The following is a 12,587-nucleotide window of genomic DNA, read 5'->3' on the forward strand; positions in this document are numbered from 1 at the left end:
TCATTTGTTGAACATTTAAGTCAGTGGTTCACCTATATCCACGGAATCCACGCAAATGGCATTCAACTAACACTTAATGAATATACAGTAGATGCAACATACCGATTTCTGTGAACAACCATGCATCCAACGAGGTTCACCCAGCAGATTTCGTGTTTGTTTTATAGAGCATGCCTGTAATATGAAAAATGCAAATTTAAATTGAAAATTTCAGGTTTAAGGTAAGGGGTTTGTTGACATGAAAATATTCAAAATCTGTTAATTTACATACCTTTACATTTATTTAATGTCATCGTGTTCTCTTTTCCTTTTTTTATTGGAATTTTCGTTATTTTTTGCAGATTCATGTTGTCTTTTTTCTAATTTTTTGAACGAAAGGAAATCTAACAGGTGTTTAGTTTTGCATCTGACTGTTAGCCTGGGGAAAAAGGGGAGGGGGGCTTTTGAAGTTCACATTTGTGCATGTAAACTCCCCAAAAAACCTCGATAGTCTAACCATCAAGTATAACATAATCTTTTCCTGTTTAAGTTCATTGACCTTGTTTAGCAACTGGAAATATAATCAAAAGATCTCATTTAATCTAAAAAAGTAATCTCCCCATAAACAAATAAATGGCTTATTTGAAAAAGTAATTCTGAAAGCACAAATAGTTGGTATTTGTAAAAACATTTTCGATAATACAATGACTAACCAAGTTTTCTTTATCTAAATAAACAGTGTAACCATTAAAATTGAAAATCTGTCTCGAAATTTGCAGATTTTGGCAAAACATTAGACCGATTTTTTTACTAGTGTAAAACTCAAGATGACGGTATATACCTGTACTACCTTAATACAATTGAGAATGTAAATGGAGAATGTACATATAAAACGACAACAACCCGACCATAGAGCAGAAAACAGTCGAAAGCCACCAATAGGACTTCAAACCCGGAGGTTAAAGTCATATGTAACCTCAAATTAAAAAAAAATATGCATATAGTTTTAAAAACTAAATGGATAGTTTTCATTATACAACTTATGTACATATACTTTTTTCTGAGGAAAATTCTTTAATTTGTCCGCATTTAGAAGAAGTTTACTTATTTTTAATTGCTTGCTGCCAGGAAGCAATTCGCCGACATATTTTCCGTATGCATAAGCGTAACCCTCCTCGTAAAAATCCGGTGATAGCAATACGCATGAATCTGTCATTAAAATAAACAATTACTTGATTGTATATGTTAAACACGTGCTAAATACCCATGCTTTTTGTTGATTATTTACTATAAGGTGACAATCGGTAAACTTCGGCTTCAAAACACGGCATTTAATGAGTAGCCATATTTGTTAAATCATAGCAGACAGAGAGAAAAAAAATTACGATTATACGATATATTTGCGTAAAAAATGATAAAAATGTGCACAGAGGACTAAGTTTATGATATATACATGCATTGGTTCAAGAATTGGATAAACATTATTTTTCACGTCACTCGTTTCTTTTGACTTTAAATACATTTACCTTGTTTAGAAACTGCAAATCTTGTCATAAGACCTCATTTTATCTTTTTTTTACCTACTATATATATCTTTTTCTTTAAAGGAATCAATAAATATACAAACAAACTTACCGAATCGCTGTCACATAATGTCAACTGGTTACAAGTGTTCGAATTTTTACTTAAAGGACAGTCATAGCATAAAGTTGACCCAAACGGCTTGGGAAAATCTAAAACATGTTTAAAAATGTACATATAAAACTATCATTTGAGCTGTGGTGGAGAGTTGTTTCATTGGCAATCATAACTCGTCTCCGTATTTCATATAAACCTACCATAAATAATTGTATAGCTTAGATGGAAAAAACACATCATGCAACATGTGTACAAGGCTTGTTAATTTATAAGTCTGACGCACTATTCGTCAACATATCTTTTCATCGAAACGGTGACATATATATAGCTGCTACTTATATGATTTATAATAACTGTTCAAATGTTACAGATATCAGTCAGTCGAGCAACTAAATGTAAATTTGATAGAAGAAAGCGACAACGATTGCTATAAAACCTCTCTAAATAATAAATATCTCCAAGTAAAGAAAATTTAAACAGACAAAATCAATGTATCAACCAACGAAAAGAGTTTAAAACAACAACACACTCATATTTTTGCATTTGTACTGACATTTTTCATTGAAAATGGTGGGTTAAACCTGGATTATAACTATACTAACCTAATATGTATTACCCTTGTTTGTAGTAAAATTCCCAAAATATGGTAAATATGTTAGTCTTGTATGATTTTTGATTTTAGTTTCTTGTGTATATTCGGAGTTTAGTATGACGTCCATTGTCACTGTACTAGTATACATATTTTTAAGGGGCCAGCTGAAAGACGCTTACGGGTGCGGGAGATTCTCACTACATTGACGACCCATTGGTGGACTTCGGCTGTTGTCTACACTATAGTCGGGTTGTTGTCGCGTTGACAAATTCCCCATTTCCTTTCTCAATTTTATTTTCAAGCAACCCAAACACACATTTTGAAGCAGACTTTACGGTATGGGTTTTCAAATTGTCAAAGGCCGTAGCGGTAGTGTATATTTGCTTACATTCACTACGTTTGAAATTACAATTATAATGGATAGTTGTCTCTTATCACACCTCCTTTTTTTGTTTTATTAAAGGTGAATGTAACACCTTTTGTATTGCAAACATACATCACAGTCGTGTTGAAAGAATAAAACAACTTCCTATTTTTTTTTTATAATTAACAACATAAAAAAGAAGATATGGTATGATTGCCAATGAGACAACTATCCACAAAAGACCAAAATTACACAGACATTAACAACTATAGGTCACCGTACGGCCTTCAACAATGAGCAAACCCCATACCGCGTAGTCAGCAACATTTATTCCGATACACACCCAAATGATTAACGATTGTTTGTTGCTATACGTTTATTGACAAATTTTTCGTAATCATTGAAGTTAACAATTTGACAATTTTGGTTTGATGTCTATATTTGTTTTGTTTAACTGATAATACTTAAATATTAAAATAGCCTACTTGCAGAACCACAGTGACCTTCCAAATTACAGATATTCCTGTCACTACAGCATTCATGACATGTGGTCGTATCTATGCTTTTTCTAGCACTCCGTTTTCCGACTACAGGTAAACGTGGGCCTGATGAGGTGCAACTCTTAAATGATGAATGGGAAAACAAAAATTACTCACAATAATATTTAACAGTAAAAAAATACGTGAATCTGGTTACAAACAATAATATGTCTTCCGATGTTGAATTTTTCTTCAATTATCACGTATTCAGTCTGTAAACAATACTCATGACATTGCAGAATTAAAAATGGTGTCATTCTGTTAAATGTTTAAGAATCTAAATGTATTCAAGGTTCAGCTGCCGATTGCATTGTATAACATGTATAATAAGCACAATGCGATTTTATATCTAAATGAGTAAAAGAATAAACATGATGTAGGATAAACAAAGGCAACAGTAGTATACCTCTTTTTAAATAGTAATATAATAAATTGATCGAGCGAATACAAATCCTGGTCACAAACTTCATAGGAGTAAAACATTTATAATCTACCAGTCAACAAAAGAAAAGATACAAGGCAATGTATTTTCCTTTCATAATGAAATTGGATTCACTGCACCGAAGTAAATATCTGTCCAATTGGTATAATTTTACAAAGCGTTATTTTACGGTAAAACTCTTAATATAAAATGTTTTAATTTTTTAATTTCAAAAATCGTATTTTCATCCAAATATTAAAAAATCAATATAAGAACTTAAAACTTTAAAACGAAACCGTTACGTGGTTTATTTACAATTTGGAAAGCCTTTGCAGATATTTGAATACTTGAATCTCATCTTCGAAATTAAATGCCCACTTTTTCATCATTTTCGGCAAAGTAAATGTAACCCATGTGTTCAATATAACTCTCTATTTTCTAACTTTTCAATTTTGTCAGATTATTTAATGCATTTGTGTTGTAAATGAATGTTAATTGAATAATATTACAGTTTGTCCTATGTATTACATTTTATGATAAGTTTGAGTCCAAAGTTGTGGATCGTTTCTTTGGTTGACTGGTATACTTTAAGTGCTACACGTGTTCTTTACTAAATGATAATTATTTGTATTTTGATTTTACCAGTTGATTTGCCGATTGATACTGATGGTTCTCTTGAAACTAGTGTCTTATTTCTAGATTGTCGGCAATTCCGAGCTTGACAAAAGTTGGTTTATTTTACAAATTCTGTCTTGAATGTAAAGTTTTCTAATTGGCACTCATACCACATCTTCTTATATCTACATACATTGAACTATCAAATGTGTTCTGTGTGTTGTTGTGTTTCCGTCTTTATGAACTACACACCATATAAACCTTCTTGATAAATCATTCACGACATAAAAAAATTATCCTATTATAAAACACAGTTACCTACTATATAGTGAGTCATCATTTCATTATGATATACAGCAAAAGAAAAAAATCGACGAAAGGCAAAAGAAGCAGACGACATAAAAAAAACCCACATGAATCGAACGTTTCAAAGAAACACAAATGTATAAAAACACACAAAATGAAGGTACGCTGTAAGGGTAAGCAGTCCAAAGTCCAAAAATATATCTTCAATGTTGAAATCATCATCCTTTAAATTTGTGTTATAATATGCCTCATTTCTAATTGAATGCTTATAATAATTTGAATGTTCAATGAAATAAAATCTTTTATCTTTTTATATTTCTTCTTGGAATATTTGGTAATCATTGTCTTCCCTTCGATTAGCCATCTGCAAAGACCTAAAGATGACATAATTTGTCGCCGTGCTATTATATTCCCATACACGTGAGAGGTTTAGCTAGCTATAAAACCAGGTTTAATCCACTATTTTCGACATAAGAAATTTCCCGTACGAAGTCAGGAATATGACACCTGAAATCTACCTTATAAACATACATTCAAGCTTACATTGTTAAACGGTTACTTACATTGAGTGGTTTGCATCCAACATTGTATAAATGCCAAGTTTTTTGTCCGTTACTGGTTTCATATTTCTCTGTATAACACACCTGAAACGTTGATACAATGGAAATGAAAAACTATAGAACATTGTATCTTATATTCTTTATCTTTATCGTAAAAAAATCAACATACATACCCATAAACGTTAGCAAAACTGATAGATCAGTAAGAAATGGCAATACTATTTTCATTTTAATACTTAAGGATTATGTACCCTTGTGTTGCTTCAATGCTAAACATATGGAAATTTTATAGAAAATCCACAGTCTTCATCCTTGTTCTATCATATTTGGCAATTTGATGACTGATAGATATAGGATTAATGCATGCAGTGCTAGCATTGATTTCCTTAAAACAAGTTTATTAATGTAGTTATTGGTTAGAACAAAAAACTAGAGGCTCTAAAGATCCTGTGTCGCTCACCTTGGTCTATGTGAATATTAAGGGAAGCAGATGGATTCATGACAAAATTGTGTTTTGGTGATGGTGATGTGTTTGTACATCTTACTTTACTGAACATTCTTGCTGCTTAAAATTATCTCTATCTATAATGAACTTGGCCCATTAGTTTCAGTGGAAAATGTTAGTAAAAATTTACAAATTTTATGAAAATTGTTAAAAATTGACTATAAAGAACAATAACTCCTAAGGGGGTCAATTGACCATTTCGGTCATGTTGAATTATTTGTAAATCTTACTTTGCTGAACATTATTGTTGTTTACAGTTTATCTCTATCAATAATAATGTTCAAGATAATGACCAAAAACAACAAAATTCCCTTAAAACTAACAAATCAGGGTCAGCAACCCAACAACCGGTTGTCCGATTCATCTAAAAATTTCAGAGCAGATAAATGTTGACCTGATAAACAATTTTACCCCATGTCAGATTTGCTCTAAATGCTTTGGGTTTTGAGTTATAAGTCAAAAACTGCATTTTACCCCATGTTCTATTTTTAGCCATGGCGGCCATCTTGGTTGGATGGCCGAGTCACCGGACACATTTTTCGAACTACTAACCCAAAAGATGATTGTGGCCAAGTTTGGATTAATTTAGCCAAGTAGTTTCAGAGGAGAAGATTTTTGTAAAAGATTACTAAGATTTACGAAAAATGGTTAAAAATTGACTATAAAGGGCAATAACTCCTAAAGGGGTCAACTGACTATTTCAGTCATGTTGACTTATTTGTAAATCTTACTTTGGTGAACATTATTGCTGTTTATAGTTTATCTCTATCTATAATAATATTCAAGATAATAACCAAAAAGAGCAAAATTTCCTTAAAATTACTAATTCAGGGCCAGCAACCCAACAACGGGTTGTCCGATTCATCTGAAAATTTCAGAGCAGATAGATCTTGAACTGATAAACAATGTCACCCCATGTCAGATTTGCTATAAAAGCTTAGGGTTTTGAGTTATAAGCCAAAAACTGCATTTTACCCCATGTTCTATTTTTAGCCATGGTGGCCATCTTGGTTTAATGGCCGGGTCACCAGACACATTTTTTAAACTAATAACCCAAAAGCTGAACATTATTGCTGTTTACTGTTAATATCTATCTATAATAATATTCAAGATAATAACCAAAAACAGCAAAATTTCCTTAAAATTACTAATTCAGGGGCAGCAACCCAACAACGGGTTATCCGATTCATCTAAAAATTTCAGGGCAGATAGATCTTCACCTGTTTAACAATTCTAATCCAGACAGATTTGCTCTAAATGCTTTGGTTTTTGAGTTATAAGCAAAAAACTGCATTTTACCCCTATGTTCTATTTTTAGCCATGGCGGCCATCTTGGATGGTTGGCCGGGTCATTGGACATATTTTTTAAACTAGATACCCCAATGATGATTGTGGCCAAGTTTGGTTTAATTTGGCCTAGTAGTTTCAGAGGAGAAGATGTTTGTAAAAGTTAACGACGACGACGGACGACGGACGCTAAGTGATGAGAAAAGCTCACTTGGCCTTTTAGGCCCGGTGAGCTAAAAATATGGACCAAATCAAATACAACTTTTATGGTTCGCTCGACTTTAGTTACTCTGCACGAGGTATTTTGGAATTTACAGGTTGGTTAGAACTTTTTGTAAAAAAAAACCACTAGCACATCATAGAAAAGCAAGTGAGTAATCTATGCTTTAATTTTTATAACAAAAATCTCTTTATTAAAGGCTGTGGATTTTCTATAATAATCGTGGTTTATTTGCCACAAAGTACATTTTTTCTATTAAATGCAATGCAACAGTAAATAATAATGCTTTGCATCAAGTTCCCCCCTAGTATATGTTCAAAAAGGCCTTTCTCTATTATTCATTATATCTGTAGTTTTGATACAATTGATGTTTAAAAAATTCGTACAAAAATGGCTATAGAAAAGTACATAAACCTTAAATTTATGTACCCTTGTGTTGCTTCAATGCTAAACATATGGAAATTTTATAGAAAATCCACAGTCTTCATCCTTGTTTTATCATATTTGGCAATTTGATGACTGATAGATATAGGATTAATGCATGCAGTTAAGACTGTGGATTTTCTATAAAATTTCCATATGTTTAGCATTGAAGCAACACAAGGGTACATAAAATCGACTTAAAAACCAAATTAGGTACTAATTTTAACGACGCATTCCGCACCAAAAAATATGTTTCACGTTGGCGTATTTTAATATTTTTAATATCACAGTGTTATCTTTCGGGAATAAATAATCATTATTCCACTGTATGTACATTGTGATAGGTAAAACACTCATTTAAGACTTCTTCACCTAGAACAAAACTTAATAATTATAACTAAAAAAGTGATATTATAGTTTTTTTGTGTTCAAAACAAAATGGAACACATATTGATATTTATTGCTTATATAATACGAAAACGGGTAAGCTAAAATATTTAAATTACAATTTAAAGTTTAGGAATTTGAAAAAAGTAAAAGCAGTTGACCAAAACATATTTCCTTGGCTTTGAGACATTTGTTCGCAATCTAAGGTAGTATTATTCTCCTACGATGCCCTCATGAAATATCATTTTTCTTGGGTGAATATATCTTCCTCAGGCACGGTTTTTATGTGCATTAAATATTACAATTCTACTTGTGTTATAACGACCTAAACTCCTGTAGTGCTTACAGATAATTGAATACTAGTATTGTTTATTGTTGATGAACATTACTTCGCCTACTGACAAGTTGCCATAAATTGCAATCTATATTTTACTAATTAATTTGTAAAGTTTAGCAACCTGTATTACATGTATCATTACAAAACTTAAAAATAAAAAAATGCTTAAAAAATGAATATAATGTGTTTTCGGTCATGAAGCTTTGAGCATTCTTGTTCAAGGTAACTCCAAAAACGCTTTAGACACATGCAATTACTCAAGTGTTTTCAAATTTAACATGATTTAATAAAAAAAAAATCAACAATTATAACATAATACCTCGTTTGTACTACACTCAGTAACAGTTGTACAATCGTATGGCTGTGGTATACGTCTACAGTCAAGACAAATTATTGCAACTGAAAAAAAAGAAAGTCTTTAGACTGTCACTTTTACAGTCATTATTTATTTAAGAACATAATACATTATCATCGGAGCCAACAAATTATACTGAAATAAATCTCGAAATTATGATCATAGCTAAATTGCAACAATTTCATTCGGTCATTCGCAATGAACCTATCTTACATATTTATTGTCCATAATCATTTTTATGAATTTTAATCAGTTTGCATTTAATTTGGCATTGTTTTATTGTTGGGGCATAAGAAAACTCAGAGAACTCATGCTATTCACAATTTCGGTGATTTATTGGTCACTTATTTTAACACGAATTTTGGTCTAACCTAAGGCAAGTGTGAGAAAAACATAAAACTTAATAAGAAATTGGATCTCATGTCCTATTTCTACATTTTATTTTACCTGTACCATAAAATAAAGTACTTAATATTTTTTTCTCTCATTTAAACTAAGTTCTATTCTATAAAACTATATAACTAAAGTAATCGAAATGTAATCGAAAAGCAATCAATGATTACACGATAATTTTTTTTTCTGTAATCGATTACATTACGATTACAGATTACTGTCGATTACTTGGAAAGTTGCAATTAGTTCTAATCGATTACGATTACACATTGCAATCACCTCACTCCCTTGTCAGATCATATGTTTGTGTACGTCGTATGAATTTGTATATGTACTATGAGTTATTTTAGAATAGAAACTGTGACGTTATAATGCATGCTTGAGGAGGCTCGTGGGTACAAAAATTTCAGCAAAAAATTCAAATTATTTTTTTTTATTACAAATTTTATTTATTACACTATTAGTTATTACTTTTTAATACGTTACAAAAATCAACCAAAAAATCAGGTCGGTTTGGCCCCAGAAGACTTCTAAAATGCTTAAAGCATTGGAAAGGGTCCAAATTATCTACCTTTGGTGCACAAATGCCATTTTTTCGGCATCAAAAGTGAAATATCTTTGTTTAGTCAACGCTGACCATTATTCAATGTAAAATGTAAGCGCTTTCTATAATTCAGTTCTTTTTTTATTTCGACATTACCTCTATGTCTTTAATTGGTTCAACAGAAAAAAAGACATTAACAAAATAAAGGCAACAGTAGTATTACTGTTCGAAATTCATAAATCGATAGAGAAAAGACATAACCGGGTTACAAACTAAAACTGAGGGAAACGCACCAAACACAAGAGAACCACGACACAACAGAAACACAACATTAAAATGTAACACACACAGTAACGAACTACATTTTTAGAATTAAATGTTAGGTTGAACCTGGTTTTGTGACATGCCATACCTCCCGTTTTAATGACAATGTTAATTATAACATCAACATGACAACATTACACGACAGAACTATAATACAAATTAAAATGGGAGAAATTACAGGACATAGAAAGAAACGAATAACAGCCAACAAAAGGTACCAGGTCAAAAATGTAATACGCCAGACGTGCGTTACGTCTACACAAGGAAAACCATTGACGCTGAGATGAAAAAAAAACTTTGAATGACAAAACAAGAACAAAGTTGAATAGCACTGAGGACCAAAAGTTTCAAAAAGTTGTGACCAATACGGCCAGGGTTATCCGCATAGGACAAGAACATTCTTATTATATAGAATAATTCATACTTTTACAAACAGTTAACTTTATAAAATGACTATATAATAGATAAACATGATTTAACTGAAGTGGTGACTGAACAAAAATGAATCCTTCTTTCGGAGGCAGATTGTGAGTTTAAATGAACGGTGACCCCATTTTTTATTTCATTTTTCTATTAAGTATATGATAAAGTTCATTTATAAAAAAATACACCGAAATCTAATATTAAAAAAAAATTATACCCGCGAGCCCCCTTAATAGCACGAAATTCCATTATATGAGGATGTAATTTAGATATAGAACAAAATAGTCATATTTAATTGAAAGAAGAAAAGCTTAGTTCGTTGACAGAATAGACTAACACCAATAACTACGATACAAGTATACTCACTGGATGATCTCACGACAAAGCTGATAATTATCAACAAACATATACCTATAGGGGTATAAAAGTTACAATTACAGTAAGTACAACCACGATTTAATGATGTTTGCTTGTCATGCTTTAGATTTTTTGTCAGATTTTCGGAATCCTCTGGTTTTAACCATTAAAATGCATAAAAAAATTGCCTATGAACCCCCATTTTTTTTTATAAATCTTTTACATGTATAATTATAAGTATTTTGTAAAAGTCTTATAAAATCTTATTCATTTTTAAATTGAATTTGAGAACATTAACTGTTGAATGATAAAGCTGTGAAAAATCAAGAGAGAACATTTTCCCGCCAAAATTTCAAAGGTTAATATCTCGAAAACAGGCAAATTGACACTTATTTTTATATTTTTTTTTTATTCTTCAATTTGTTCCCTATCAATATATACTAGTTTTATGAAAAGTTACTTATTTTGAAACTGAGCAGCGAAAATCCTTAAGGATAAAGCAACAATTATCTACGATAACAAAAAAATCTAGGAACAGAATTTTTACAACATAATTCTTTTTAATAAAATTGAGATTTGAAATGGAGAATAATGTCAAAAGACAATAACCAGACCAAAGAGCAGATTTTAGCCGAACTGCACCAATAAAACTCCAACGCAACGATAGAATCCTAAACCAGGAGGTAGGACAGAGCTGGTCCCTAAATAAAAATGTGTACCAATTCAGTTGAAATGAACGTCAAACAAAGGCCAGAGGCTCCTGACTTTGGACAGGCCCAAAAATGCGGTGGGGTTAAACATATTAAGTGAAACCGCAGCACCTGCATGCGGGGTATATATCTCTCAATTGATACGATAATCCCGTGATTGCATTTTCTATCATGATTTTCATGATACAGGGTTGCTGCTCACAAGGAAGCTATTAAACCAAGAGTTCCAAATGGTGAAGTTGAATTCATCCCTTCGTAAATTTTACGGACGCCATCACAAGTTGGTTGACCGTTATGGAATAACCGTTTCACAAATGATATCGGATATGTTCCTTACGTCGTAACTACAACCCCCTTCCCTTTCATAGATGTGACCTACCGAGTTAGACTATTTACCGGATTTGTTAGCACATAAGCAACACGACGGGTGCCACATGTGCAGCAGGATCTGCTTCCCTTTCCGGAGCACCTGAGATCACCCCTAGTTTTTTGGTGGGGTTCGTGTTTTTTAAGTCTTTAGTGTTCTATGTTGTGTCATATGTGCTGTTTGTTTGTCTTTTTTTTTCCATTTTTAGCCAAAGCGTTATCAGTTTGTTTTAGATTTATGAGTTTGACTGTCCCTTTGGTATCTTTCGTTCCTCATTTAAACATTCTAAATATAAACAACATGTTTTCTGATTGTGTTTAGAAATAATGGGAAAAGTATTATACCGCTGTTCAAAAATAATATATCGATTGAGAGAAAACACATCCGTGTTACAAACTAAAACAAAGGTGAACACACCAAATACAAGAGGAAAACGACGAATGATCAGAAACACTGAAGTGCATCAACAAACCGAAACAACAATGCAACATATTTTTTCATTTATACAAACAATTGTGATTTACTTATTACATTGAAGATAGTTGCACATGTAGAAACAAGAGCTCTTTATGAAACGTTCAGACTTACGTGTCATTATGTCTATCAGTTTATGAATTATGATAGCATTGGTCATAAGAAAAGTCAGGATAACCTAGATAAGACCAAAATCTATTATGATAACCATTAAAATAAAACTACTGCATATCGTTCTGTTAATTGGAACATATCAAACGAGAAAAAGATCCGTCTGAAATAATTCTTATATAAAATGAGTTTACTTTAATTTATAAATTATTATCTGGATGGAGAGTTGTGTCGTTGACACTCACATCACCTCTTCCTATCTACTAATAATAAATGATGTAGTAAATGGATTGTTTTTTGACAAATGACAATGTACCGAAACATAGACGGTATAGTACGGCGGCTTCATGAAAAAG

General features: G+C 31.8%; 1 protein-coding gene across 1 annotated transcript in view; it reads right to left on the reverse strand.

The window, feature by feature from the left end:
• LOC139494399 (uncharacterized) overlaps positions 1–12,241 on the reverse strand; it is a 29,762-nt gene extending 17,521 nt beyond the window's left edge. Inside the window, exons 1-7 of the mRNA XM_071282562.1 lie at positions 12,235–12,241; positions 10,579–10,722; positions 8,493–8,572; positions 5,018–5,098; positions 3,059–3,194; positions 1,615–1,712; positions 103–174 (exon numbers count right to left, since the gene is read on the reverse strand). Coding sequence (XP_071138663.1) covers positions 103–174; positions 1,615–1,712; positions 3,059–3,194; positions 5,018–5,098; positions 8,493–8,572; positions 10,579–10,722; positions 12,235–12,241 — 618 coding nt within the window. The remainder of the gene's footprint in view (positions 1–102; positions 175–1,614; positions 1,713–3,058; positions 3,195–5,017; positions 5,099–8,492; positions 8,573–10,578; positions 10,723–12,234) is intronic.
• Positions 12,242–12,587: the final 346 nt, after the last annotated feature.

The sequence above is a fragment of the Mytilus edulis genome, chromosome 11, assembly GCF_963676685.1.
Source record: "Mytilus edulis chromosome 11, xbMytEdul2.2, whole genome shotgun sequence".
Taxonomy (NCBI): domain Eukaryota; kingdom Metazoa; phylum Mollusca; class Bivalvia; order Mytilida; family Mytilidae; genus Mytilus; species Mytilus edulis.